This window comes from Coregonus clupeaformis, chromosome 8 (genome assembly GCF_020615455.1).
Source record: "Coregonus clupeaformis isolate EN_2021a chromosome 8, ASM2061545v1, whole genome shotgun sequence".
Lineage (NCBI taxonomy): Eukaryota > Metazoa > Chordata > Actinopteri > Salmoniformes > Salmonidae > Coregonus > Coregonus clupeaformis.
Window position 1 is genome coordinate 16,083,568 of NC_059199.1, and position 27,429 is coordinate 16,110,996.

At 46.4% G+C, this 27,429-nt stretch overlaps 1 protein-coding gene across 1 annotated transcript in view; it reads left to right on the top strand.

Annotated features, from left to right (window-relative positions):
* The first annotated feature begins 4,200 nt into the window (after positions 1 to 4,200).
* Positions 4,201 to 27,429, top strand: part of LOC121572106 (arf-GAP with coiled-coil, ANK repeat and PH domain-containing protein 1) — a 28,289-nt gene continuing 5,060 nt past the window's right edge. Inside the window, exons 1-17 of the mRNA XM_041884024.1 lie at positions 4,201 to 4,781; positions 7,499 to 7,556; positions 16,115 to 16,234; positions 16,427 to 16,480; positions 16,666 to 16,724; positions 16,914 to 17,097; positions 17,613 to 17,657; positions 17,843 to 17,938; positions 19,170 to 19,244; positions 19,970 to 20,082; positions 20,441 to 20,492; positions 20,727 to 20,827; positions 21,070 to 21,181; positions 21,553 to 21,761; positions 21,905 to 21,974; positions 22,160 to 22,254; positions 25,024 to 25,220. Of these exons, the coding sequence (XP_041739958.1) occupies positions 4,729 to 4,781; positions 7,499 to 7,556; positions 16,115 to 16,234; positions 16,427 to 16,480; positions 16,666 to 16,724; positions 16,914 to 17,097; positions 17,613 to 17,657; positions 17,843 to 17,938; positions 19,170 to 19,244; positions 19,970 to 20,082; positions 20,441 to 20,492; positions 20,727 to 20,827; positions 21,070 to 21,181; positions 21,553 to 21,761; positions 21,905 to 21,974; positions 22,160 to 22,254; positions 25,024 to 25,220 (1,693 nt within the window). The 5' untranslated portion in view covers positions 4,201 to 4,728. The remainder of the gene's footprint in view (positions 4,782 to 7,498; positions 7,557 to 16,114; positions 16,235 to 16,426; positions 16,481 to 16,665; positions 16,725 to 16,913; positions 17,098 to 17,612; positions 17,658 to 17,842; positions 17,939 to 19,169; positions 19,245 to 19,969; positions 20,083 to 20,440; positions 20,493 to 20,726; positions 20,828 to 21,069; positions 21,182 to 21,552; positions 21,762 to 21,904; positions 21,975 to 22,159; positions 22,255 to 25,023; positions 25,221 to 27,429) is intronic.

The following is a 27,429-nucleotide window of genomic DNA, read 5'->3' on the forward strand; positions in this document are numbered from 1 at the left end:
ATTTTACACTCAGAGCAGATCAGCCAGTGCATGTAATGTAATGACGTCTTTTGGTCACGAAAGAGAGCCATGTGCAGGCAGGTCAGGTGGTATCGGCCTGGCTGAGTCCCTGCAGCAATTGCCACTCACCTGTCATTTGATCCTACAAGCTTTTCTGATGGTGGTGTAGGATGTAAACATTGTAGGCCTGCATGTATACTATCTAGCAGCTTTTCAGCAGAGTAAGGCCTTTTAACAATGTACATCTCTTCTATTCTATTAATGTGAACATTGTGCCCTAATGTGTGTGTGTATATACGTGTGTGTGTGTAGGCTATGTGTGTTGCGCCATGCAGAGAGACATAAATGATTGGTCTAGATCATCAGCCACTGTAATGATAGGTCTGTCTTGGCCGCTCAACCACAGAGTAGCTACTGTGGCACGCAGACCTCTCTGGTTACATAGAACTGTATGTTGTATTGAGGTAGTGCTAATCTCCTGTTGCTCAAGGATAAGTGGACTTTTTAACATTCTGTTTTGAAATAGCCCTCTTGGAGATACAATATGTGTGTGTGTTTGTGTGTGTGTCTGTATCTGTGTATGTCTGTGTGTTTGTTTGTTTGTGTGTGTTTGTTTGTTTGTGTGTATTGCTCGCATTTGTCTGTGTTTATGTTAATTAGAGGGCTTCTTGCCTCAGTAAGACAAAGTACAAGTATCTTCATTAATTGCAAGAGGTTGCCAAACAAGAATACACACCCTAACCACCCGAATTGTGCCTCTTTCTAAACATTTGTATGGGATTGAGGGAGTAGATGGCCCTTAGCAAGCATAATTATCTCACATAAAAACCTATTGACCAAACTACATTCCCTGTCACTATGCGAATGAATCACAAATTGACTGGTCATTGGGAATACACATCAAAGACTGAATCATTGGGAGAGAACGTTTTTGTAATGTTACCTGTAATGTTCCCCTGATGTTTGAGTGTCCAGTTTTCCGTTAGTTATGGGAACATTCTATGTTAGCAAAAACCTCCTGAGAACCTATTTAGCATGTTTTGGCATTAGAGTTAGGAGAACATTCCCTTAATGTCAAACAAAACTTGCCCAGAACGTGGTTACCATGTTCTCAGAATATTCCATATTAATGTTCTACACAGGTTTCATGGCATGTTGCAAGAATATTAATGTGTCCAGTTTTCTGAGGGTTAGGAGAATATTCCATCAATGTCACACCAAACACACACAGAACATGGTTGCCATGTTCTCAGAATTTAAGATATAAATGTTCTAGATATGTTTCATTGGAACGTTGTAAGAACATGTGTCCAAGGACGTTTAAAACATAAGACATTCTGTCATGGTCCCCTGGAGGTTTTTGTCTAGTTCCTGGCTTGTTCCGATGACGTCCCGGAAGACGTTTTTAGGACGTCGACTGATGGTCCCAAAGAGACGTTCTCCCCCCCAAAAACATATTTCTTTATACATCACCCCTTGTTACTGTTGACGAGCCCATGACGGCCCTGATTGGCAAGGGTAGACACACCCACAAACACAAACATGGTTTTCAACATACAGAGTTTTCAACTTACATATTTGACACACTTTGACATACATTACATTGTGCATGTTCATTTATACAGTAATTATTATTCAACATGTCCTCACCTGGGATTTGAAGAACCTCTTGATTAAGGAGTAACATTAAAAAGAGTCATATGCCCCACCAACATGAGACAACTATAATGTTTCTTTTTTTTTTTCTGAAATAAGTCAATCAAATCTATGATGAGAGAATAGTCAGATTAACTGATAATTGACACAGACATGGTGGTGTAGCACGAAGATTGGAATTCTGTGAACCAAGAGGTTGTGAATTTGAATCCCATGTGAAGACATGTTGAAAAATAATTACTGTATAAATTAACATGCACAATGTAAAAATGTATGTAAAAGATTGTCACATACAGTTGAAGTCAGAAGTTTACATACACATTGGCCAAATACATTCCAACTCCGTTTTTCACAATTCCTGACATTTAATCCTAGTAAAAATGCCCTGTCTTAGATCAGTTAGGATCACCACTTTATTTGAAGAATGTGAAATGTCAGAATAATAGTAGAGAGAATTATTTATTTAATCTTTTATTTCCTTCATCACATTCCCAGTGGGTCAGAAGTTTGCATACACTCAATTAGTATTTGGTAGCATTGCCTTTAAATTGTTTAACTTGGGTCAAACGTTTCGGGTAGCCTTCCACAAGCTTCCCACAATAAGTTGGGTGAATTTTGGCCCATTCCTAATGACAGAGCTGGTGTAACTGAGTCAGGTTTGTAGGCCTCCTTGCTCGCACACGCTTTTTCAGTTCTGCGCACAAATGTTCTATAGGATTGAGGTCAGGGCTTTGTGATGGCCACTCCAATACCTTGACTTTGTTGTCCTTAAGCCATTTTGCCACAACTTTGGAAGTATGCTTGGGGTCATTGTCCATTTGGAAGACCCATTTGCGACCAAGCTTTAACTTCCTGACTGATGTCTTGAGATGTTGCTTCAATATATCCACATCATTTTCCTTCCTCATAATGCCATCTATTTTGTGAAGTGCACAAGTCCCTCCTGAAGCAAAGCACCCCCACAGCATGATGCTGCCACCCTCGTGCTTCACGGTTGGGATGGTATTCTTTGACTTGCAAGCAACCCCATTTTTCCTCCAAACATAACGATGGTCATTATGGCCAAACAGTTCTATTTTTGTTTCATCAGACCAGAGGACATTTCTCCTAAAAGTACGATCTTTGTCCTCAAGTGCAGTTGCAAACCGTAGTCTGGCTTTTTTATGGCGGTTTTGGAGCAGTGGCTTCTTCCTTGCTGAGCGGCCTTTCAGGTTATGTCGATATAGGACTCGTTTTACTGTGGATATAGATACTTTTGTACCTGTTTCCTCCAGCATCTTCACAAGGTCCTTTGCTGTTGTTCTGGGATTGATTTGCACTTTTCGCACCAAAGTACGTTAATCTCTAGGAGACAGAACGTGTCTCCTTCCTGAGCGGTATGACGGCTGCATGGTCCCATGGTGTTTATACTTGCGCACTATTGTTTGTACAGATGAACGTGGTACCTTCAGGTGTTTGGAAATTGCTCCCAAGAATGAACCAGACTTGTGGAGGTCTACAATTTTTTTTATGAGGTCTTGGCTGATTTTGAAGGTAGGCCTTGAAATACATCCACAGGTACACCTCCAATTGACTCAAATGATGTAAATTAGCCTATCAGAAGCTTCTAAAGCCATGACATCATTTTCTGGAATCTTCCAAACTGGGTAAAGGCACAGTCAATTTAGTGTATGTAAACTTCTGACCCACTGGAATTGTGATACAGTGAATTATAAATTAAATAATCTGTCTGTTAACAATTGTTGGAAAAAGTCCTTGTGTCATGCACAAGGTAGATGTCCTAACCGACTTGCCAAAACTATAATTTGTTAACAAGAAATTTGTGGAGTGGTTGAAGAACGAGTTTTAATGACTCCAACCTAAGTGTATGTAAACTTCCGACTTCAACTGTATTGAAAAATGCTGTGTTAAAAGCACTGTGTGCGGGTGTCCCTAACCAAAACCTCCAGGGGACCATGACAGAACGTCCTATGTTTTAAATGTAATTGGACACAGGAATGTTCTTGCAACGTTCCCATGAAACGTGTCTAGAACATTAATATGTTATCTGAGAACATGGCAACCATGAAAAATTGAAAATATGGCCTACACATATTTTTCAATATTTTTCCCCCGGCCCGAAATTAAAGCTTTTTAAGGAGGAAAATTATGTCTTTGCAGCCTGAATAGAGGATGCTTTGCTTAGCCGGACCATGGGGGACACGAGTGTATTACCGCCCACTGTCGGCTGCCTAGGCTAACTATGAATAAGCCTACACATTTATGCAATCATGTCCATGTTTATAATCATTGCCTCTTATAATGAATGTAGGCCTCATATTCCACTTATTTTAATACCCAAATTGCAATTTCTACCCTATTTAATCATATCCCCTTCATCTGAAAAATGTCCCTACCACCACAACACTGCAAGAACTCCCACTGGCTTTTTGCTGTTAGGTTAGTGCAATGGCGCTTGCATACCCGGAAATAGTGTGAGGGGGTGGACCAAGGCAGCAAGCGAGAGAGATAGCATAGGAAGCAGATTTTTTTCGTTACTGTGGCACCCTCGTCACCCCGGGGTCCTCGAGGGAAATGCTGGTGGATTTTTTTTTATTGATGTTGGATTATTTACGGTGAAAGGATCTACACTGTCGAGAAGCTTTTGGGAATTTGTTCACTAATTTTCCTGACTCAAGCGCGCACTAGAGCATGAGCGAAGTGGAACAACTTGCCTATCATAAATTAATCGATTGCAGTTATTTGGTTATTTAAATTATTCTAATCAATACGTAATAACCTGTTGTTCCAAGAAGAGAGAGTCACGATTCACTGATTCACTGACACCTAATTTCATGATTTGATGTCGAGAAGAATAGAATTCAAGACAACACAAGTTATTTGTTGAAAAACCTAAAAACTATGCAATATACGTTCAATATGTAAATATTATTTTTGGATTATTGCTTGTTGGGGAAAAACATCACCAAAAGGAGCTAATCTATTTTCTCAAGCACTCTCCCATGTCACATTCAACATCAATAGAAATAGTTGCGGTTACGTTATTGTTATAATTTGTGTCAAAACTGAAGGATGACTGTCAAACTGGACTTTGAAGAGTGTCTCAAAGACTCCCCCCGATTCAGGTAGGTCATGATTAACCCTTGAATAATATTTTTAATGACTTGGGGCAACAGTCTACATAGGTTACAGGCATTATTCATGCAGTTACATTATTAGCATTGTAAAGTGAGAGCTAATTTGTAAATTATGCATAAATGTATGTAGCCTACTTACTACCAGCATATTACAGTTATAATAAGTTATAATCGAGGTAGCCTATGTAGGCCTACTGTATGTTTTTTCAGTACATTATTTAGATAGTTTCAAAACTGTTACATGTCCACATAGGGCAAAATGATGACTAGAATCCTGCTTGCATCCTCCCTAACAGTGAGGAAATAGAGAAGTGCTACAAATGTTTTGGTCAAAGTTACCTGTGCAATCTCAATAGATGCTGAGTATTGGCAGTGCATTCTAGTTTAGTCAGCACAACCAGAGGATACACTTGTCAAATTACAAAGTGTCAGCCCTGCAGATGGTTTGCTGTCATGCCTCTTGCTTGGGGTCAGATTTGTCACTGCGATGAGTGAAATGAGTCTGGCTATTGACATGAGGCGCGAGACACTGCCTTTTCTCATTGATGAGACTGGCTTTGTGTGTCGGAATGAAAGAGCGAATTTATAAAACTTTGTTGATTGTTGTAAGCAGGGCTCTAAATGAACCTTTTCATTGGTAGAACTAGTGCTTCCAACTTGAAAATGTTAGTTTAAACAAATATGATACAAATGTAACAGCTGCACCAGACACACAACACAAACGTAAGAACTGTGCTTGCACCGAACAGCACAAATATCATTTTGCCATTCAACGTATTAGGCGCACTGGTGCTATCCAATCAACATTCCAGGTCACACAGCACAATATTTAGGAGCATATGCCACCAAGATGGTTGCAAGCCCAGGTTATAAGTCAATGTAGGAATGCCACACACCAACCTTGGAGTTCTGTCTGGCCTAATCTCTTTCAGAGAGTCAAAACATTTTATTTATTTTAACTCTAAAAAGGAACAGAATGTAAAGCCAAAAGGAAAGTGGATTTTGTGTTGGTTTTGAAAGTAGCTAATAAAATAGTTTTGGGAGATCTGGGAGATCATGAGTGACAGTGGTAAGAAACTTCTCTCTTTCTCTCCCTCCCTCCCCCTCTAACTCTCTCTCTCCCTCCCTCCCCCTCTAACTCTCTCTCTCTCCCTCCCTCCCCCTCTAACTCTCTCTCTCTATCTCCCCCTCTAACTCTCTCTCTCTCCCTCCCTCCCCCTCTAACTCTCTCTCTCTCTCTCTCTCTCTCCCTTTCTCTGTCTCTCGGTCTTTGCTGTTTTATCCTTTCTTAATTCTTGTTTGATTAACCTTGTAAGTGGTTAAAGAGCTTATAACTCTCTCTTCCTCTCTCTCTCCTCCCTCCATATACACACACAGGTAGTGTGAATGACTGGAGAGAGAGGAGAGGGTGATGTTATGAGAAAACAGGCTTTGAAAGAGAAGAAAAGAGACAAACATCTCAGTGAATGGAGGATAGAGGAGAGAGGGACATCTCAGAAAAGAGGCATTGAAAGAGGAAAAGAGAGAGGCTAGTACAGTACACATACAGACATAGAGGCCGAGGACTTGGGGTAGTGCTTCAAACTGTGGCCTCCCATTGCTAGGTAACCATGGGAGTGGGCTGGGGTTGTGGAGTGGAACAGGAGGCGAGAGATACAAAGGTGATAAATAGGAGACAGGAAGTGTATTTTTTGGGGGTGGATCATTGCAGAAACTTGAGGTCTCACTCTCTCTCAGGCACACTTACTCATGCACGTTCACACACACAGATACACATTCCTTTTTATCACCATACAAACACAGGCGCGAGCACACACACACACACACACACACACACACACACACACACACACACACACACACACACACACACACACACACACACACACACACACACACACACACACATATATTAATGATTACAATGTGTGTCTAATGACACAGGCTTTGTTCCAACCTCATCAATTATATTTTCCACCAAACCTTTGGCAGTCCTGTTTGTATTGGTACCCCTGTCACGCTGGGCTAGGCGATTAGAATATGAAGGATACTGAGCTGACCGACCCAAGACCTGCAGCCTCTGTCTCTACTACACCACCAGCAGACAAACAGACACTGTCTGCTCTCTCTCTCTCTCTCTCTCTCTCTCTCTCTCTCTCTCTCTCTCTCTCTCTCTCTCTCTCTCTCTCTCTCTCTCTCTCTCTCTCTCTCTCTCTCAACTGTTTCTCAGCATCTCCCTCTCTCTCTTTTTGTCTTTCTTCTCTCTCTCAGTATCACTCTGTCTTCAGTGGCAGGCAGCGGAAACCACACTGTCGAGCGTTGATGTGAGAAAGACAGACAGAGAGACAGAGGAGAGGAGATACTGACTCACAGACAAACAGTCACAACAGCCACAATCTCCTTCCACTGGCCTTCTGACAGGCTTTACCCATTTATAAACGTACTAGATGCCAAGTAAAGCATCAAGTGTACTGCTTGAACTCTCATGACGTCTGATATTACAGCCCAACAAAACTTATTGGAGCCACAGACATTTTTACTGTAGATGTGCTAACATTGTTATTGTTATATAACAAGTTCAACATTCAGACCAGTATGGTATTGCCCAAGCAGGGTGTGGATGCATGGGAAAATACCTTCTGCCTAAGTGATGTGGCTTAATGTGCCAAGTAATGTGGCAATGTGTGTGTCTGTGTTTCATCCAGGGCTGCCATTGAAGTGGTGGAAGGAGATGTCTGTGAATTGGAAACTCGATTAGAGAAGGTGAGCGACAGTGAAACGTACACACACACACAAACTTTTTTTCTATCCTCTTGGGGACCTAAAATTGATTTCCATTCAAAATTATTATTTCCCTAACCCTTAACCCTAAACCTTACCCTACCCTAACCGTATTCCATAAACCTAACCCTAAACCCTAACCCTAATTGTAACCCTAATTGTAACCCTAACCCTATACCTAACCCCTAAGCTTAAAATAACCTTTGTCCTCGTGGGGATGTTGGAAATGTCCCCATGAGGGAGAATCTTCCTTGTTTTACTATCCTTGTGGGGACTTTTGGGGATTTCAGGTCCCCTACAAGGATAGAAGAACAAGACACACAGGTCCACCCCCCCGCCCCCCCCACCCCCACCCCACTATGCTCCAAGTATCAAAGCTCTCGATATGAGCATACCACTACTTCTGCAGTATAATCACACCCAGCCATCCACACAGTAGAGAGTAAGCAGTAGTTGGACAGGGTCAGTTTTGTACACATCCCTTTTCTCTGAATAGTGACTATGAACTGAGAAAGACATGGTGGTGTTTTACCTGAGTTGTAGGGATTTAACTTTAGTGCTGCTTCCCCACTCTATTGTTACCAGAGAAAATGTAACTGATCACATTGTCCTTTCAATCACATGATATTCCTAATTCCCTAAAGGGATTGGTGTGCATAACATTTTCAGATGCATACTTTGGTCATTAAAGGTCAGATTCTTGTGAGTCTCAACCTATTTTGTGTCTGAACAGTGATCATATTTGTAGGCGGTGCTATGTCATCTCATGTCCTATTGAAATGTTGTGTCATTCTGTCACGTTCATTTAAGGACGGGTCAGACCAAGGCGCAGCGTGAAATGCGTACATGTTTATTTAAATGATAAACACACGACAAAACAACAAACCAACGAAACGTGAAGTCCTAAGGCTAAACACAATACAACCCTACTCACGGAACAAGATCCCACAACTAACGAGTGCCAATAGGCTGCCTAAGTATGATCCCCAATCAGAGACAACGAGCGACAGCTGTCTCTGATTGGGAATCGCACCTGGGCCAAACATAGACATACAATCCTAGAATGAAAACATAGAACTACTAACATAGAATATTCACACCCTGACTCAACATATAAGAGTCCCCTGAGTCAGGGCGTGACAGTACCGCCCCCCCAAAGGTGCGGACTCCGACCGCACAACCTTTACATAACAGGGTAGGGGCCGTGTGGGTATTCCGCCTCGGAGGCGGATCCGTCTCCGGGTGTGACGACCACATACTCTCCGCCTCCCTGTTGCGCCCCTGGTCTGGTCCGGACCTCAGCGCGCTGCTTCCCCTCTCCTTCCTCCCACGATACTCCAAGCCCTGTCTGGACCCTGGTGTGGGAGACCCCGAACCTGGAGAGGGGCTGAGGTCTGGGTCTGGACTGGAGCCGCTGACCGGAGCTGGACCGGGCACCGGTGGAGCGGACTACTTAGGCTCCGGACTGGAGCCGCTGACCGGAGCTGGACTAGGCACCGGTGGAGCGGACTGCTCAGGCTCCGGACTGGAGCCGCTGACCGGAGCTGGACTTGGCACCGGTGGAGCGGACTGCTCTGGCTCCGGAGTGGAGCCGCTGACCGGAGCTGGACTAGGCACCGGTGGAGCGGACTGCTCTGGCTCCGGAGTGGAGCCGCTGACCGGAGCTGGACTGGACCCCGGCGAAGCGGACTGCTCTGGCTCCGGAGTGGAGCAGCTGACCGGAGCTGGATCAGGCACCGGTGGAGCGGACTGCTCTGGCTCCGGAGTGGAGCGGGCACTGGCCGTGCCGGACTGGACACACGCTCCACTGGTCTGGTGCGAGGATTAGGCACGGGCCGGGCCGGACTGGCGACACGCACCACTGGCTTGGTGCGATGAGCAGGAACAGGCCGGGCCGGACTGGGAACACGCACCACTGGCTTGGTGCGAGGAGCAGGAACGGGCCGGGCCGGACTGGCGACACGCACCACTGGCTTGGTGCGAGGAGCAGGAACAGGCCGGGCCGGACTGGGAACACGCACCACTGGCTTGGTGCGAGGAGCAGGAACAGGCCAGGCCGGACTGGCGACACGCACCACTGGCTTGGTGCGAGGAGCAGGAACAGGCCGGGCCGGACTGGGAACACGCACCACTGGCTTGGTGCGAGGAGCAGGAATGGGCCGGGCCGGACTGGCGACACGCACCACTGGCTTGGTGCGAGGAGCAGGAACGGGCCGTACCGGGCTAGCGACGCGCACCACTGGCTTGGTGCGGGGAGCAGGCACGGGCCGTACCGGACTGGGGACATGCACCACTGGCTTGGTGCGAGACGCAGGCACGAGGTGTACCGGACTGGGAACTGACGTCAGAGATCTCCGACTGTACCAGTCTTTCACTCTCTGCGCCCAGTCCTCCTCAGGTGAGGACTCCACCCTGAGCCCCCACGAGTGCAGTGGTCGGGGCTCTTCTCCATCGCTCCCCGACCACCCCTTTAGCCCCCCAATTTTTTTTTCTTGGGGCTGTCTCTCGGGCTTCTTCCTCGGCCGGCGCCTTCTGCGTTGCCGTTGCTCCTCTCTATACTGGGCCTCCACTGTCTCCTCCCAAGGACGGCGATCCATCCCAGCCTGAATCTCCTCCCATGTCCAGGATCCCTTTCCGTCCAGGATCGCCTCCCATGTCCAGGCTGTCTGCTCCTGGGCACGCTGCTTGGTCCGTGTTTGGTGGGATCTTCTGTCATGTTCGTTTAAGGACGGGTCAGACCAAGGCGCAGCGTGAAATGCGTACATGTTTATTTAAATGATAAACACACAACAAAACAACAAACCAACGAAACGTGAAGTCCGAAGGCTACACACAAAACAAGCCTACTCACGGAACAAGATCCCACAACTAACTAGTGCCAATAGGCTGCCTAAGTATGATCCCCAATCAGAGACAACGAGCGACAGCTGTCTCTGATTGGGAATCGCACCCGGGCCAAACATAGACATACAATCCTAGAATGAAAACATAGAACTACTAACATAGAATATTCACACCCTGACTCAACATATAAGAGTCCCCTGAGTCAGGGCGTGACACATGCTGAATGCATTGTAGTGTGTTTTGACATCTTTTGTAATGTGGAATTGTGTTTTATTGAATCCTGACACATGTACAGTGAGGGAAAAAATTATTTGATCCCCTGCTGATTTTGTACGTTTGCCCACTGACAAAGAAAGGATCAGTCTATAATTTTAATGGTAGGTTTATTTGAACAGTGAGAGACAGAATAACAACAACAAAATCCAGAAAAACGCATGTAAAAAATGTTATAAATTGATTTGCATTTTAATGAGGGAAATAAGTATTTGACCCCCTCTCAATCAGAAAGATTTCTGGCTCCCAGGTGTCTTTTATACATGTAACGAGCTGAGATTAGGAGCACACTCTTAAAGGGAGTGCTCCTAATCTCAGCCTGTTAACTGTATAAAAGACACCTGTCCACAGAAGCAATCAATCAATCAGATTCCAAACTCTCCACCATGGCCAAGACCAAAGAGCTCTCCAAGGATGTCAGGGACAAGATTGTAGACTTACACAAGGCTGGAATGGTCTACAAGACCATCGCCAAGCAGCTTGGTGAGAAGGTGACAACAGTTGGTGCGATTATTCGCAAATGGAAGCAACACAAAATAACTGTCAATCTCCCTCGGCCTGGGGCTCCGTGCAAGATCTCACCTCGTGGAGTTGCAATGATCATGAGAACGGTGAGGAATCAGCCCAGAACTACACGGGAGGATCTTGTCAATGATCTCAAGGAAGCTGGGACCATAGTCACCAAGAAAACAACTGGTAACACACTACGCCGTGAAGGACTGAAATCCTGCAGCGCCCGCAAGGTCCCCCTGCTCAAGACAGCACATATACAGGCCCGTCTGAAGTTTGCCAATGAACATCTGAATGATTCAGAGGAGAACTGGGTGAAAGTGTTGTTGTCAGATGAGACCAAAATCGAGCTCTTTGGCATCAACTCAACTTACATTTACATTTACATTTACGTCATTTAGCAGACGCTCTTATCCAGAGCGACTTACAAATAGGTGCATTCACCTTATAGCCAGTAGTACAACCACTTTACAATGTTTTATTTTATTTTATTTAATTTTTTTAGGGGGGTTGGGTAAGGGGGGGTAGAAGCATTACTTTATCCTATCCCAGGTATTCCTTAAAGAGGTGGGGTTTCAAATGTCTCCAGAAGGTGGTGAGTGACTCCGCTGTCCTGGCGTCGTGAGGGAGCATGTTCCACCATTGGGGTGCCAGAGCAGCGAACAGTTTTGACTGGGCTGAGCGGGAACTATGCTTCCGCAGAGGAAGGGGAGCCAGCAGGCCAGAGGTGGATGAACGCAATGCCCTCGTTTGGGTGTAGGGACTGATCAGAGCCTGAAGGTACGGAGGTGCCGTTCCCCTCACAGCTCCATAGGCAAGCACCATGGTCTTGTAACAGATGCGAGCTTCAACTGGAAGCCAGTGGAGTGTGCGGAGGAGCGGGGGTGACGTGAGAGAACTTGGGAAGGTTGAACACCAGGCGGGCTGCGGCATTCTGGATGAGTTGTAGGGGTTTAATGGCACAGGCAGGGAGCCCAGCCAACAGCGAGTTGCAGTAATCCAGACGGGAGATGACAAGTGCCTGGATTAGGACCTGTGCCGCTTCCTGTGTAAGGCAGGGTCGTACTCTCCGAATGTTGTAGAGCATGAACCTACAGGATCGGGTCACCGCCTTGATGTTAGCGGAGAACGACAGGGTGTTGTCCAGGGTCACGCCAAGGCTCTTCGCACTCTGGGAGGAGGACACAACGGAGTTGTCGACCGTGATGGCGAGATCATGGAACGGGCAGTCCTTCCCCGGGAGGAAGAGCAGCTCCGTCTTGCCAAGGTTCAGCTTGAGGTGGTGATCCGTCATCCATACTGATATGTCTGCCAGACATGCAGAGATGCGATTCGCCACCTGGTTATCAGAAGGGGGAAAGGAGAAGATTAGTTGTGTATCGTCAGCGTAGCAATGATAGGAGAGACCATGTGAGGATATGACAGAGCCAAGTGACTTGGTGTATAGCGAGAATAGGAGAGGGCCTAGAACTGAGCCCTGGGGGACACCAGTGGTGAGAGCACGTGGTGCGGAGACAGCTTCTCGCAACGCCACTTGGTAGGAGCGACCGGTCAGGTAGGACGCAATCCAAGAGTGAGCCGCGCCGGAGATGCCCAGCTCGGAGAGGGTGGAGAGGAGGATCTGATGGTTCACAGTATCAAAGGCAGCAGACAGGTCTAGAAGGATAAGAGCAGAGGAGAGAGAGTTAGCTTTAGCAGTGCGGAGAGCCTCCGTGACACAGAGAAGAGCAGTCTCAGTTGAATGACCAGTCTTGAAACCTGACTGGTTTGGATCAAGAAGGTCATTCTGAGAGAGATAGCAAGAGAGTTGGCTAGAGACGCCACGCTCAATAGTTTTGGAGAGAAAAGAAAGAAGGGATACTGGTCTGTAGTTGTTGACATCAGAGGGATCGAGTGTTGGTTTTTTGAGAAGGGGTGCAACTCTCGCTCTCTTGAAGACGGAAGGGACATAGCCAGCGGTCAAGGATGAGTTGATCAGCGAGGTGAGGTAGGGGAGAAGGTCACCGGAGATGGTCTGGAGAAGAGAGGAGGGGATAGGGTCAAGCGGGCAGGTTGTTGGGCGGCCTGCCGTCACAAGTCGCATGATTTTATCTGGAGAGAGAGGGGAGAAAGAAGTCAAAGCATAGGGTAGGGCAGTGTGAGCAGGACCAGCAGTGTCATTTGGCTTAACAAACGAGGATCGGATGTCGTCAACCTTTTTTTCAAAGTGGTTGACGAAGGAGGGGGGGGAGGATTCAGCAGGGAGGAGAATGTGGCAAAGAGCTTCCTTGGGTTAGAGGCAGATGCTTGGAATTTAGAGTGGTAGAAAGTGGCCTTAGCAGCAGAAACAGATGAAGAAAATGTAGAGAGGAGGGAGTGAAAAGATGCCAGGTCCGCAGGGAGTCTAGTTTTCTTCCATTTCTGCTCAGCTGCCCGGAGCTCTGTTCTGTGAGCTCGCAATGAGTCATCAAGCCACGGAGCTGGAGGGGAGGACCGAGCCGGCCGGGAGGATAGGGGACATAGAGAGTCAAAGGATGCAGAAAGGGAGGAGAGGAGGGTTGAGGAGGCAGAATCAGGAGATTGGAGGGAGAAGGATTGAGCAGAGGGAAGAGATGATAGGATGGAAGAGGAGAGAGTAGCGGGAGAGAGAGAGCGAAGGTTGCGACGACGCATTACCATCTGTGTAGGGGCAGAGTGAGTAGTGTTGGAGGAGAGCGAGAGAGAGAAGGATACAAAGTAGTGGTCGGAGACATGGAGGGGAGTTGCAGTGAGATTAGTAGAAGAACAGCATCTAGTAAAGATGAGGTCAAGCGTATTGCCTGCCTTGTGAGTAGGGGGGGACGGTGAGAGGGTGAGGTCAAAAGAGGAGAGGAGTGGAAAGAAGGAGGCAGAGAGAAATGAGTCAAATGTAGACGTAGGGAGGTTGAAATCCCCCAGAACTGTGAGGGGTGAGCCATCCTCAGGAAAGGAGCTTATCAAGGCGTCAAGCTCATTGATGAACTCTCCAAGGGAACCTGGAGGGCGATAGATGACAAGGATATTAAGCTTAAATGGGCTAGTGACTGTGACAGCATGGAATTCAAATGAGGAGATAGACAGATGGGTTAGGGGAAAAATTGAGAATGTCCACTTGGGAGATATGAGGATTCCTGTGCCACCACCCCGCTGACCAGATGCTCTCGGGGTATGCGAGAACACATGGTCAGACGAGGAGAGAGCAGTAGGAGTAGCAGTGTTTTCAGTGGTAATCCATGTTTCCATCAGCGCCAAGAAGTCGAGGGATTGGAGGGTAGCATAGGCTGGGATGAAGTCTGCCTTGTTGGCAGCAGAACGGCAGTTCCAGAGGCTGCCTGAGACCTGGAACTCCAGGTGAGTGGTGCGTGCAGGGACCACCAGGTTAGAGAGGCAGCAGCCACACGGTGTGAGGCGTTTGTGTAGCCTGTGCGGAGAGGAGAGATCAGGGATAGGCAGAGGCATAGTTGACAGGCTGCAGCAAATGGCTACAATAATGCAGAGGAGATCGGAATGAAATGAACTAAACATCTGGGAAAGGAGAGAGGGGGGCCTCCCTCACCACAACTCCCAAATATAACTCTCCCAACTTCCACCTCAGAAACTATAATTGTTGTAAACTACAGCGGTTCAATGTTTTCTAGGAATAGACTAACTCAGCTAGCTAACTAGGCGCAGCACGAACGGCACGAACACACAGAGAGAGCCAAACTAACGTTAACTTGTCACCCATGTCCCGAATTCCCTGAACGACTCGGGCTATCAATATGTAAAAAACAAAACACAGATGTAGGTTATGACTTACCCCTAGCAGCTACTGTTAGCTAGCCAAGTGCAAAGCTAGCCACTGAATTGACTCAGCCAGTTCGCGTCTGTTCGCTAGGTCGTTCCAGCTATTGTTTACTAGTAGCTATCCAGGTAGCAACAAGCTAGCTAAATTTCAAGCACAGTAGCCACTTGCTACCTAACGTTAACGGTTCAGACATGAGGTTAGAAAACAGCTGAATGGTAGGCAATTATTGTATGCAATCATTGTAGGCAGCCAGCTGGCGTAACCACAGGCACTCCCAGGCGTGAAATAACAATACCGTTGCTAATAGCTAATAGCTACTCGCCAGCTAGCCGTGTTTGGAGGAGGAGGAGGAATGCTGCCTATGACCCCAAGAACACCATCCCCACCGTCAAACATGGAGGTGGAAACATTATGCTTTGGGGGTATTTTTCTGCTAAGGGGACAGGACAACTTCACCGCATCAAAGGGACGATGGACGGGGCCATGTACCGTCAAATCTTGGGTGAGAACCTCCTTCCCTCAGCCAGGGCATTGAAAATGGGTTGTGGATGGGTATTCCAGCATGACAATGACTCAAAACACACGGCCAAGGCAACAAAGGAGTGGCTCAAGAAGAAGCACATTAAGGTCCTGGAGTGGCCTAGCCAGTCTCCAGACCTTAATCCCATAGAAAATCTGTGGAGGGAGCTGAAGGTTCGAGTTGCCAAACGTCAGCCTCGAAACCTTAATGACTTGGAGAAGATCTGCAAAGAGGAGTGGAACAAAATCCCTCCTGAGATGTGTGCAAACCTGGTGGCCAACTACAAGAAACGTCTGACCTCTGTGATTGCCAACAAGGGTTTTGCCACCAAGTACTAAGTTTTGCAGAGGGGTCAAATACTTATGTCCCTCATTAAAATGCAAATACATTTATAACATTTTTGACATGCGTTTTTCTGGATTTTTGTTGTTGTTATTCTGTCTCTCACTGTTCAAATAAACCTACCATTAAAATTATAGACTGATCATGTCTTTGTCAGTGGGCAAACGTACAAAATCAGCAGGGGATCAAATACCTTTTTCCCTCACTGTAGCATTGTGTAGTATCCATGTTGTGTTGTATCTTGACACTTGTTGTTGTGTTGTGTAGCTGGTGAAGCAGTGCCACTCCATGCTAGAGGCTGGCAGGGCCTATTGTCAGACCAGCAAGAGCTTTGTCACAGGGCTCAAAGAGCTGGGCCACCACTGTTCTGGGGACAACATGATGGGGGTGAGTCTATAGAGATTCTGGGTAATACACTCTAAGCACTGATTTGGGATCAGTGTAGAAGGAACCTAACTGTATAGGTCCTATTACTCATAGTAAATTCATATGAAGGGAAGTGAAAGTTCTGTTCTATTGTATTCAGTCATTGAAAAAAAGAAAAAAAACTGACTAATTCTATGTTATTTTCTCATCCAGGAGTGTTTGGAGAAATTCTCCAAGAAGCTGGCAGTGATTCTTGAAGCTCAGGGGGTGAGTTGGACTCCTCTATTGTGCATCGCTTTTAACATGAGTTACTGTAGCAACCACTATTAAATGTCAGGTGTCTGAGTATCTCTGTCTCTCTCTCGTTCTCTGTCTCGCTCTGTTTCTTTCTCTGTCTCCCTATGTGTCTCTCTCTCTCGCTCGCTCTCTTTCTCACTCTCTTTTTCTCATAGGAAGTGATTGAAACCACACAGAAGTCGGTGAAGTTGAAGTTGCTGAGTTTTGTGAAAGAGTGAGTGAGTCTGGCACTCCTTCCTCATTCAGTCCTCTTTGCCCAAACTACTACCATACACTGCTTTCACAACATCTCCTAATCCAGTCCCACCCACCTCTGGTCTGAAAGGGCCACTCCCTAGCATTCAATTATGCTACCCCCTTATCCCTCCCTCCCTCCCTCTCTCTCCCCCTCCCCTTCTCCCAGGGACGTGCGTCGGTTCAAGGATGTGCGTAAGGAGTTTGAGCGGGACAGTGAGAGTCTGGAGGCGGCATTGGGGAGGAACGCTCAGGCCCCCCGGGGAAAACAGCACGAGGTGGAAGAGGCCAGCCATGCCCTCCTCAACGCCCGCAAGACCTTCCGCTCCGGAGCCCTCGACTACGTACTGCAGGTGAGGGCATCCAAGGTGGATGGTTGAGGGAGATGGAGGGGTGCGTGTTTGCCTGTGTACACACACTGGCATGGCTGTAGAAACATGCTTTAATTGACACGCCCAAATGCATTTTCAGCATGTTAGTTTGACTTTGAATTGGGTTTGAGTGGTTTGCTTGAAATTGAATTACAGGCCAGTATTGAAACGATCAGTTCTAGACTGGAATGTTTTTCATTCCACAGCTGGCTTGCTTTCTGAGAACATGGATACTACTCAAAGGCCTCAAACAGAATGCTAGATCATTTTATACATAACAGATGTCAGGGCCAGGCCATATTTCTAACAAATGAATTAATATAATATGCAACAGCACCTATGTTTAGGAACATGTGTTTTGCTGTGGTGAATGATAACAGCATTGCCTGAGGGTTTCCCTGTAGGATGCTGGTCACTATACATACCCAGAGGTTCGTACTACCTGCAATCATAACAACACACATGTTCTGTTCCCTCCTGTTCACAAACTCTCCTAGATCAATGTCATCGAGGCCAAGAAGAAGACCGACATCCTAATGGCGGTGCGTTTCATCATGTGGGAACTTTTATTGTTGGGAGTATTGTAAATGTTCCATGGTTAAGTCCACATGTGGGTGTGTAATAATTTGTTTACTTGAGCAGTTGTTGAGTTCTTTTTATGCTTGCATGTATTGTTTAGAAGGTAGTTGGTTGTATGAAAACGCTTTGCTTTGTGTTTTTCTGTCAGATTGTGTCTATGATGGAGGCCCAGTCCCAGTTCTTCCAGCAAGGTCACCAGTCCCTCTCGGAGCTGGACGACTACCGCCGCACCCTGAGTGAAGAGGTAACAAGAGCATGTGAAGGAATGAGAGGGAGGAAGGGAGAGGGAGAAGTGTGTTGGATAACCCAAATTCATAGATGAAGAGATCTGTTCAAGTACATTGTTCAGATGTTGAAATTAGGGAACAGAGAGAGAGAGTGGGGTAAAAAGAGTTTATGAGAGAGAGTGGAAGAGAAGAGGGGGATGAATTCATCTCCTCTTAGTTGGATGGTGAAAAGGTTTATTCTAACAGTTGATTCCATTGATTAATTAGTACATGAGTCCTAACAATGTGGTCCAGAGGGATGAGGAAGTCACAAGGTGACGTCCCTCTCATCGTGACAGGAAACAGTGTGGGCACCGTCAACAGGAAACATTTCACATGACTGAGAAAGTGTGTGTTTGTGTGTGTGTGTGTGTGTGTGTGTGTGTGCCTGCGTGTGCCTGCGTGCGCGCATGTGTGTGTGTGAACACGTGCGTGCGTGTTTTCATCTAGTCATACAGTAACGTTAGTGCTACGTTGGATGAGCACTGTAGCATAACTGGAAGTGCTACTATACATGGAGCACTAGGCCTGAAGGCAACAGTAGACTCAAACTAACAGGAAGGTTAGTCAGAGAGAAGCTCGAAACCGGAAAGCAAGTCACCTTTCACTGGAGCATTAAAGCCACAAAGACTGTTTTAGCTCTTCCTGCTGTTACAGGAAATGGCGAAAGAGTGATAGGCAGAATGAGAGAGAGAAAGAACGAGAGGGCAAGAGAATGTACAAATACCTGCAGAAGGTGTTTAAAGACTGCTGGATCGACTGAAACCTTAATGGGAAAGAGAGGGAGAAAGTAAAGCTGCTATAAGAAGCTGCTGGAGGGTTTTCCTTGATCCTCCATGCAGCAACAGAAAGTTGGGAGAGGTTCAGCACTTCCTCCTTCCTGTTTCCCCAAGAGGAGGAAGTCTGGAGTGATGGACTCCCTGATCTCCAGCTAAAAGCTGTCCAAGCCAGAAGCCCTTAATCTCCTAGCCTGAGTTTCCTCAACAGTTTCTACATGAATCTCTACAACTTTACATCAAAAACGTACACTGTTCCAGTATAATGTGTACATTATTCTCTATATTTTGTTCCCTGACCGAACTGGCCTATCATGCTGCACTGCCGTGTGTGATATAGGAAAATGTGCATCATTTGAAACATATTGCATTCTGTGTTTTTTAAATCAAATTGTTTGTGCCTGACTCTCTCTTTTCTCTCTCACACACACAGCACACTCAACTAGTGTTGAATTCTGCCAGGGAGAAGAGAGACATGGAACAGAGACATGCTGCCATTAAGAAAAAGGTGAACACTGCTGGAACCAAACTAAACACAGGCCACCAAGATGGCTGCCATGTTATTACACTAGAAGCAAAGATTTTTATAACTAAACCAAGATAGACCACAGCCTGTCGTTTCCAATGGGAACAAATTAGTCATAGTAGGCAGAACAAGCAAGGAGGTGGGCAGAGCCAAGCATGAACTAGCGAGATCCAATTGGTGCTTTCTAGCATGCATCTGCATATTTCCCTTAGGGAACGCCACCTCTGTGAAGTGCCGTGTGCAATAACTCAATTCGCCTTTGCAATCTAAACAACGTGATTTTTATAATTTTTTGTGAAGGGTCAAGTCTACAAAACGTAGTCCACTTTGTTCAGAACATATTCTAGTTTTGGGAACAGAAAACTGTATTGAGATCAAATGTTTTATCGGTGAGAAAATTTGCAGAATGTCGGCCAAAATCCATCTCGTTCCATCTTCTCCCACTGCCGGCCAGTGGGCTTCCTCTCACTACCATATTTGGTAGTGAGTGGAAACGCCAAGGGGATGCTTCACATTTATACATCCAGTGAAATATCTGTCTCATTGTTCTATCTGTGCTAGAAGTCTCCAACCTGTGAAAATACAGCTTAGTCAAACCTGATGAAGTCATCACTTCCTGTTAGACATAGCTTGGTGATCTACTGGCATCACTGCATTGCAATGATAACATCCCTTCCCTACAGTAATGTTTATGTTTGTGTTGGCAGGATGTCTCCTATGATAACTCCTTAATGGATTTCTGTGCTGACGCACCCAACGGTATCGCCATGGAGGGCTACCTGTATAAGAGAGCTAGCAACGCCTTCAAGACCTGGAGCAGGTATGTTACCCCACCACTCTCTTTCTCTCTCCCTCTCTCTTTCTCTCTACTGTATGTTGTTCTCTCCCTCTTTCACATTCTCTCACGCTCTATTTCTCTCTCCTTTGTCTCTTGGATATTTTTAAGGCTATAGCCTAGGAAGTAGTGGAGGCTGCTGAGGGGATGACGGCTCATTGTAAGGGCTGGAATGGAAACCACGTTTGAAACCATTCTATTGACTCTATTCAAGGCAATATTATGAGCCATCCTCCCCTCAGCAGCCTCCACTGCTAGGAAGGTGATGGGTAGAATCAGGATGAAGCTGATGATTGCATTATTCATTCTCATCTTCTTTTGATCTCATGTCTCACGACTGTAGGCGCTGGTTCTCTATCCAGAAAAATCAACTGGTCTATCAGAAGAAATTCAAGGTGAATTTTTTAATGCCACTGTTTTACTATTCAATGCATTTTTAATAGCAATCCATGTAGAGACAAAGAGAATGAAGTGCACACACACACACACACACACACACACACACACACACACACACACACACACACACACACACACACACACACACACACACACACACAGACACACAGACACAGACACACACACAGACACACACACACACAGCCTGACCATGTCCTTCTTTCTCTCAGGACCAGCCCACAGTAGTGATTGAGGATCTGCGTCTTTGTACAGTGAAGGTCTGCGCTGACAACGAGAGACGATTCTGCTTCGAGGTGGTCTCTCCATCCAAGTGAGTCTACAGTAGTGTGTGTGTGTGTCGGTATATACAGTGAAAGTAGGGATGTGTGTGTGTTGATGTTGCTTTAGATATTTGTTTAGGGTGTTTAGTGTTAACATAGTGAGTGTGTGTGTGTGTGTGTGTATGTGTGTGTGTGTGTGTGTGTGTGTGTGTGTGTGTGTGTGTGTGTGTGTGTGTGTGTGTGTGTGTGTGTGTGTGTGTGTGTGTGTGTGTGTGTGTGTGTGTGTGTGTAGGAGCTGTCTGTTGCAGGCAGACTCTGAGCGTCAGCAGCAGGGCTGGATCAGTGCTGTCCAGAACAGCATCGCTTCAGCCTTCCAGGAACGCAGAGAAGACCCACACTGTCCAGTGAGAAAACACACTAACATTATTCATTCTCACTACACGTGTTTCAGAAGCAGGGTTGTAGCTCATTGTCTACACCAGTATTTCCCAACCCTGGTCCTTGAGTACTCCCAACAGTACACAGTTTAGTTGTAGCCCTTGACAAGCACAACTCATTCAACTGATTGAGAGCTTAATGATTAGTTGACAAGTTGAATCAGGTATGCTTGTCCAGGGTTACATAAACAATGTGTACTGTTGGGGGTACTGGAGGACCAAGGTTGGGAAACATTGGTCTACACAAAGTATAGGAATCAACACACTCACTTTCATTCAATATGTTTGTGTGTGTACATCTCTCTCTCTCTCTCTCTCTCTCTCTCTCTCTCACACAGAGGGAGCGTTGCAGCTCTGTGTCGGGAGGCAGCCCAGGAGGAGGAGGGCTGTGTGGGGAGCAGGAGAAGACGGGGGGCCGCGAGGCTTTGGAGAAGGTCCAGACCATCCCGGGGAACATGCAGTGTTGCGACTGTGGAGAGCCCGGTCCGGACTGGGCCTCTATCAACCTGGGGATCACCCTCTGCATCGTCTGCTCGGGGATACACAGGTACACACACACACACACACACACACACACACACACACACACACACACACACACACACACACACACACACACACACACACACGCGCAAACACACACACAAACTAATATGTAACTACCTCCCCTCTTCTGTGTCCTTCTGACAGGAGTCTGGGCGTCCATTTCTCCAAAGTACGCTCCCTCACCCTGGACTCCTGGGAACCAGAGCTGGTCCGGGTAAGAATACATCCACTACACTGCCTTTGGATTCATCTCAATAGTGTAACATTACTAGACTAATGTCAGGGGGGGTACTGTACATGCGTTTTAGAATGTGTTAAAAGTCTATGTAGAAATATACTTTCTTTATTCAATATAAACACAACTGAAGTGTGTGTTTATCCTTCCTCCCTGTCCTGTAGTTGATGTGTGAGTTGGGAAACACAGCCATCAACAGGATCTACGAGGCGCGAATTGATGAGATCACCATCAAGAAACCCCACCCATCCAGTCCAAGGTATGAACTATCTCACTCCCCACTCTCACTTTCATTCCTCGGGTCATGAGTCATCACTTTTTATTAATCTCACATAGACAGTCAAGATTTAATAGCGTTGCTGTGTGATTTTATTGAAGTTATATTAAGGATAATGGAACAGAACATTCATAGAAATATATTGTGTAGACCAGACATGATTCTGTATTGTGTATATACTGTAGAGTAGCTCTATTCATTATATCTTTATCCGCAACATTCAAAACATTTCAAATTCTGTTGAAGCCCCAGGGATAAGAATTCCCCCTTCATCTCCTCCTGGTGTCACTAACATGAACCTGCAGGGAGATGTTTTACAGTTTTTCCTTATTACACTTTACATGCATACTGCTAAATGTAAGCTATCCTTTTTCTTTGCTCAATATGCCAACATTCTTTCTTTAAGTACACTACATGACCAAAAGTATGTGGACACCTGCTCGTCGAACATCTCATTCCAAAATCATGGGCATTAACATGGAGTTGGTCCCCCCTTTGCTGCTATAACAGTCTCCACTCTTCTGGGAAGGCTTTCCACTAGATGTTTCTAACATTGCTGCGGAGACTTGCTTCCATTCAGCCATTAGTGAGGTCAGGCACTGACTTTTGTATGTACAGTGCATTCGGAAAGTATTCAGACCCCTTGACTTTTTCCACATTTTGTTACATTACAGCCTTATTCTAAAATGGATAACATTTATTTTCCTCATTAATCTACGCACAATACCCCGAGGGCGGCAGGTAGCTTAGTGGGTAAGAGCGTTGTGCCAGTAACCGAAAGGTCGCTGGTTCTAATCCCCGAGCCGATTAGGTGAAAAATCTGTCGGTGCCCTTGAGCAAGGCACTTAACCCTAATTGCTCCTGTAAGTCGCTCTGGATAAGAGCGTCTGCTAAATGACTAATTATTATTATTAATTATAATGACAAAGTGAAACAGGTTTTTTGATTTTTTTTGCAAATGTAATTTTATTTACATAAGTATTCAGACCCTTTGCTATGAGACTCGGAATTGAGCTCAGGCGCATCCTGTTTCCATTGATCATCCTTGAGATGTTTCTACAACTTGATTGGAGTCCACCTGTGGTAAATTCAATTGATTGGACATGATTTGGAAAGGCACACGCCTGTCTATATAAGGTCCCACAGTTGACAGTGCATGTCAGAGCAAAAACCAAGCCATGAGGTTGAAGGAATTGTCCGGAGAGCTCCGAGACAGGATTGTGTCGAGGCACAGATCTGGGGAAGGGTACCAAAAAATATCTGCAGCATTGAAGGTCCCCAAGAACACAGTGGCCTCCATCATCCTTAAATGGAAGAAGTTTGGAACCACCAAGATTCTTCCTAGAGCTGTCCGCCTGGCCAAACTGAGCAATCGGTGGAGAAGGGCCTTGGTCAGGGAGGTGACCAAGAACCCGATGGTCACTCTGACAAAGCTCCAGAGTTCCTCTGTGGAGATGGGAGAACCTTCCAGAAGGACAACCATCTCTGCAGCACTCCACCAATCAGGCCTTTAGTGGCCAGACGGAAGCCACTCCTCAGTAAAAGGCACATGACAGCCCGCTTGGAGTTTGCCAAAAGGCACCTAAAGACTCTCAGACCATGAGAAACAAGATTCTCTGGTCTGATGAAACCAAGATTGAACTCTTTGGCCTGAATGCCAAGCGTCACGTCTGGAGGACGTGGAAATGTTTTTCAGCGGCAGGGACTGGGAGACTAGTCAGGATTTAGGGAAAGATTAACGGAGCAAAGTACAGAGAGATCCTTGATGAAAACCTGCTCCAGAGCGCTCAGGACCTCAGACTGGGGCGAAGGTTCACCTTCAAACAGGACAATGACCCTATGCACACAGCCAAGACAACGCAGGAGTGGCTTCGGAACAAGTCTCTGAATGTCCTTGAGTGGCCCAGCCAGAGCCTGGACTTGAACCCGATAGAACATCTCTGGAGAGACCTGAAAATAGCTGTGCAGCGACGCTCCTCATCCAACCTGACAGAGCTTGAGAGGATCTGCAGAGAAGAATGGGAGAAACTCCCCAAATACAGGTGTGCCAAGCTTGTAGCGTCATACCGAAGAAGACTCGAGGCTGTTATTGCTGCCAAAGGTGCTTCAACAAAATACTGAGTAAAGGGTCTGAATACTTATATAAATGTGATATTTCAAAAAAAATGTGGTTATAAATTTGCAAAGATTTCTAAAAGCCTGTTTTTGCCTTGTCATTATGGGGTATTGAGTGAGGGGAAAAAAACTATTTCATCCATTTTAGAATAAGGCTGTATTGTAAAAAAATGTAGAAAAAGTCAAGGGGTCTGAACACTTTTCAAATGCCCTGTATAGTGTATCTGACTTCCTCTTTTCTTCTCCTCTGATGCACCCCAGACAGAAAGTTACACAGGTACATGACGACGGCTGTGGTTTGTGTCGTATCATGACAACGACTGTGGTTTGTGTCGTAACTAAACTGTCCCCCAGAAATGTGCTGTGCAACTGCATGGCTTTGTAAAACAGTACAGGGAGGGCTGAATTGAACTGAATTGTGATGATGATGGTTTGATAATGTGCATTACTGTGTATGAAATTCATTTGATTTGATATATTGTTTTAATCAAATTGCTTTTATGATCTGACACTCTTGCCTTCCTTTATTTATCTCTATCCATATCTCTTTCTCCATCTCTCTCGCTCCACCCTCTCTCTCTCTCTCTTTCTCCATCTCTCTCTCTCTCCCGCTCTCTCTCTCTATCGCTCTCTCAGGGGTGATAAGGAGTCGTGGATCCATTCTAAGTACGTGGAGAAGACGTTTATCCAGAAGCTCCCAGAGACGGGACATAACGCTCCCCTGCGGCGCTCCAGCGCCCGGAGGAACAGGGCTACCACCCAGGAGAGGCCAGCCGGGTCACGACCCCCACTCAAACCCAAACCCAACCGGGCCACCCTGCCACGACTCGCAGGTACTGGACAGGACATACATGCTTATCTGATTCACACTATAGGGTCAAACCGAGCAGAGCTGTACCGGGCTGGCCTGGTTACGCATTACATTACAACTGATCAGGTATGCAAATCAATAGTGTATACATTTCTGCCTCCTATTAAAGAGATGTTGATGTTCTTTACACAGTCTGCTGATGGACTGGTAGGTGTTGAGGTGTTATAAGTCCTGATCCAGTACAGATGTGTGTCCAGGTGTCATGCGACGTGTATGCGGTAGCGAAGTCAAAAGCAGGACACAGAGCGGCTGGCAACGTTATTTACTGAACACAGTAAAACCAACGTACACAACAACAAACCTCCAAAACAGGGAGGAAAGCACAAAGACCCGTACATACACGAACTGCCGGAAATGACAACAAACAATAACACACAAAATACCAAATGAGAGACGGGTAAATATAGGGAATATAATCAAACATAATGGGGAACAGGTGTAAACAATAAAGACTAAACAAGACAAACACCGAAACATCGATCGGCAGCAGCTAGTACTCCGGGGACGATGAACGCCGAAGCCTGCCCAAGCAAGGAGGAGTAGCAGCCTCGGCTGAATCCGTGACAGTACCCCCCCCGGAGCCGTGCGCCGACCCCGGCCTCGGGGACGGCCAGGAGGACGCGGAGCAGGGCGAGTCGGATGACTCCGGTAGAAATCCCTCAACAGGGAGGGATCTAGAATGTCCCTCCTAGGGACCCAGCACCGTTCCTCCGGACCGTACCCCTCCCACTCCACGAGATACTGCAGACCCCCCATCCGACGCCTCGAATCCACGATGGACCGGACTGAGTACGCCGGAGCCCCCTCGATGTCTAGTGGGGGTGGAGGAGCCTCTCGAATCTCATTCTCCTGGAGTGGACCAGCTACCACCGGCCTGAGGAGAGACACATGGAACTAGAGGTTAATGCGGTAATTAATGGGCAGTTGTAACCTATAACATACCTCGTTCAATCTCCTCAGGACTTTAAATGGCCCCACCAACCGCCGACCCAGCTTCCGGCAGGACAGGCGAAGGGGCAGGTTTCGGGTCGAGAGCCAGACCCGATCTCCCGGTGCATAAACCGGACCCTCACTGCGGTGGCGATCGGCGCTCGCCTTTTGCCGTCTGATAGCCCGCTGCAGATGGACATGCGCAGCGTTCCATGTTTCCTCCGAGCGCCGAAACCACTCATCCACCGCAGGAGCTTCGATCTGGCTCTGATGCCAGGGTGCCAGGACCGGCTGATACCCCAACACACACTGAAAAGGCGTAAGATTAGTGGAGGAGTGGCGGAGTGAGTTTTGGGCTATCTCTGCCCAGGGGATACAGTGGGGGAAAAAAGTATTTAGTCAGCCACCAATTGTGCAAGTTCTCCCACTTAAAAAGATGAGAGAGGCCTGTAATTTTTATCATAGGTACACATCAACTATGACAGACAAATTGAGAAAAAAAAATCCAGAAAATCACATTGTAAGATTTTTTATGAATTTATTTGCAAATTATGGTGGAAAATAAGTATTTGGTCACCTACAAACAAGCAAGATTTCTGGCTCTCACAGACCTGTAACTTCTTCTTTAAGAGGCTCCTCTGTCCTCCACTCGTTACCTGTATTAATGGCACCTGTTTGAACTTGTTATCAGTATAAAAGACACCTGTCCACAACCTCAAACAGTCACACTCCAAACTCCACTATGGCCAAGACCAAAGAGCTGTCAAAGGACACCAGAAACAAAATTGTAGACCTGCACCAGGCTGGGAAGACTGAATCTGCAATAGGTAAGCAGCTTGGTTTGAAGAAATCAACTGTGGGAGCAATTATTAAGAAATGGAAGACATACAAGACCACTGATAATCTCCCTCGATCTGGGGCTCCACGCAAGATCTCACCCCGTGGGGTCAAAATGATCACAAGAACGGTGAGCAAAAATCCCAGAACCACACGGGGGGACCTAGTGAATGACCTGCAGAGAGCTGGGACCAAAGTAACAAAGCCTACCATCAGTAACACACTACGCCGCCAGGGACTCAAATCCTGCAGTGCCAGACGTGTCCCCCTGCTTAAGCCAGTACATGTCCAGGCCCGTCTGAAGTTTGCTAGAGTGCATTTGGATGATCCAGAAGAGGATTGGGAGAATGTCATATGGTCAGATGAAACCAAAATATAACTTTTTTGGTAAAAACTCAACTCGT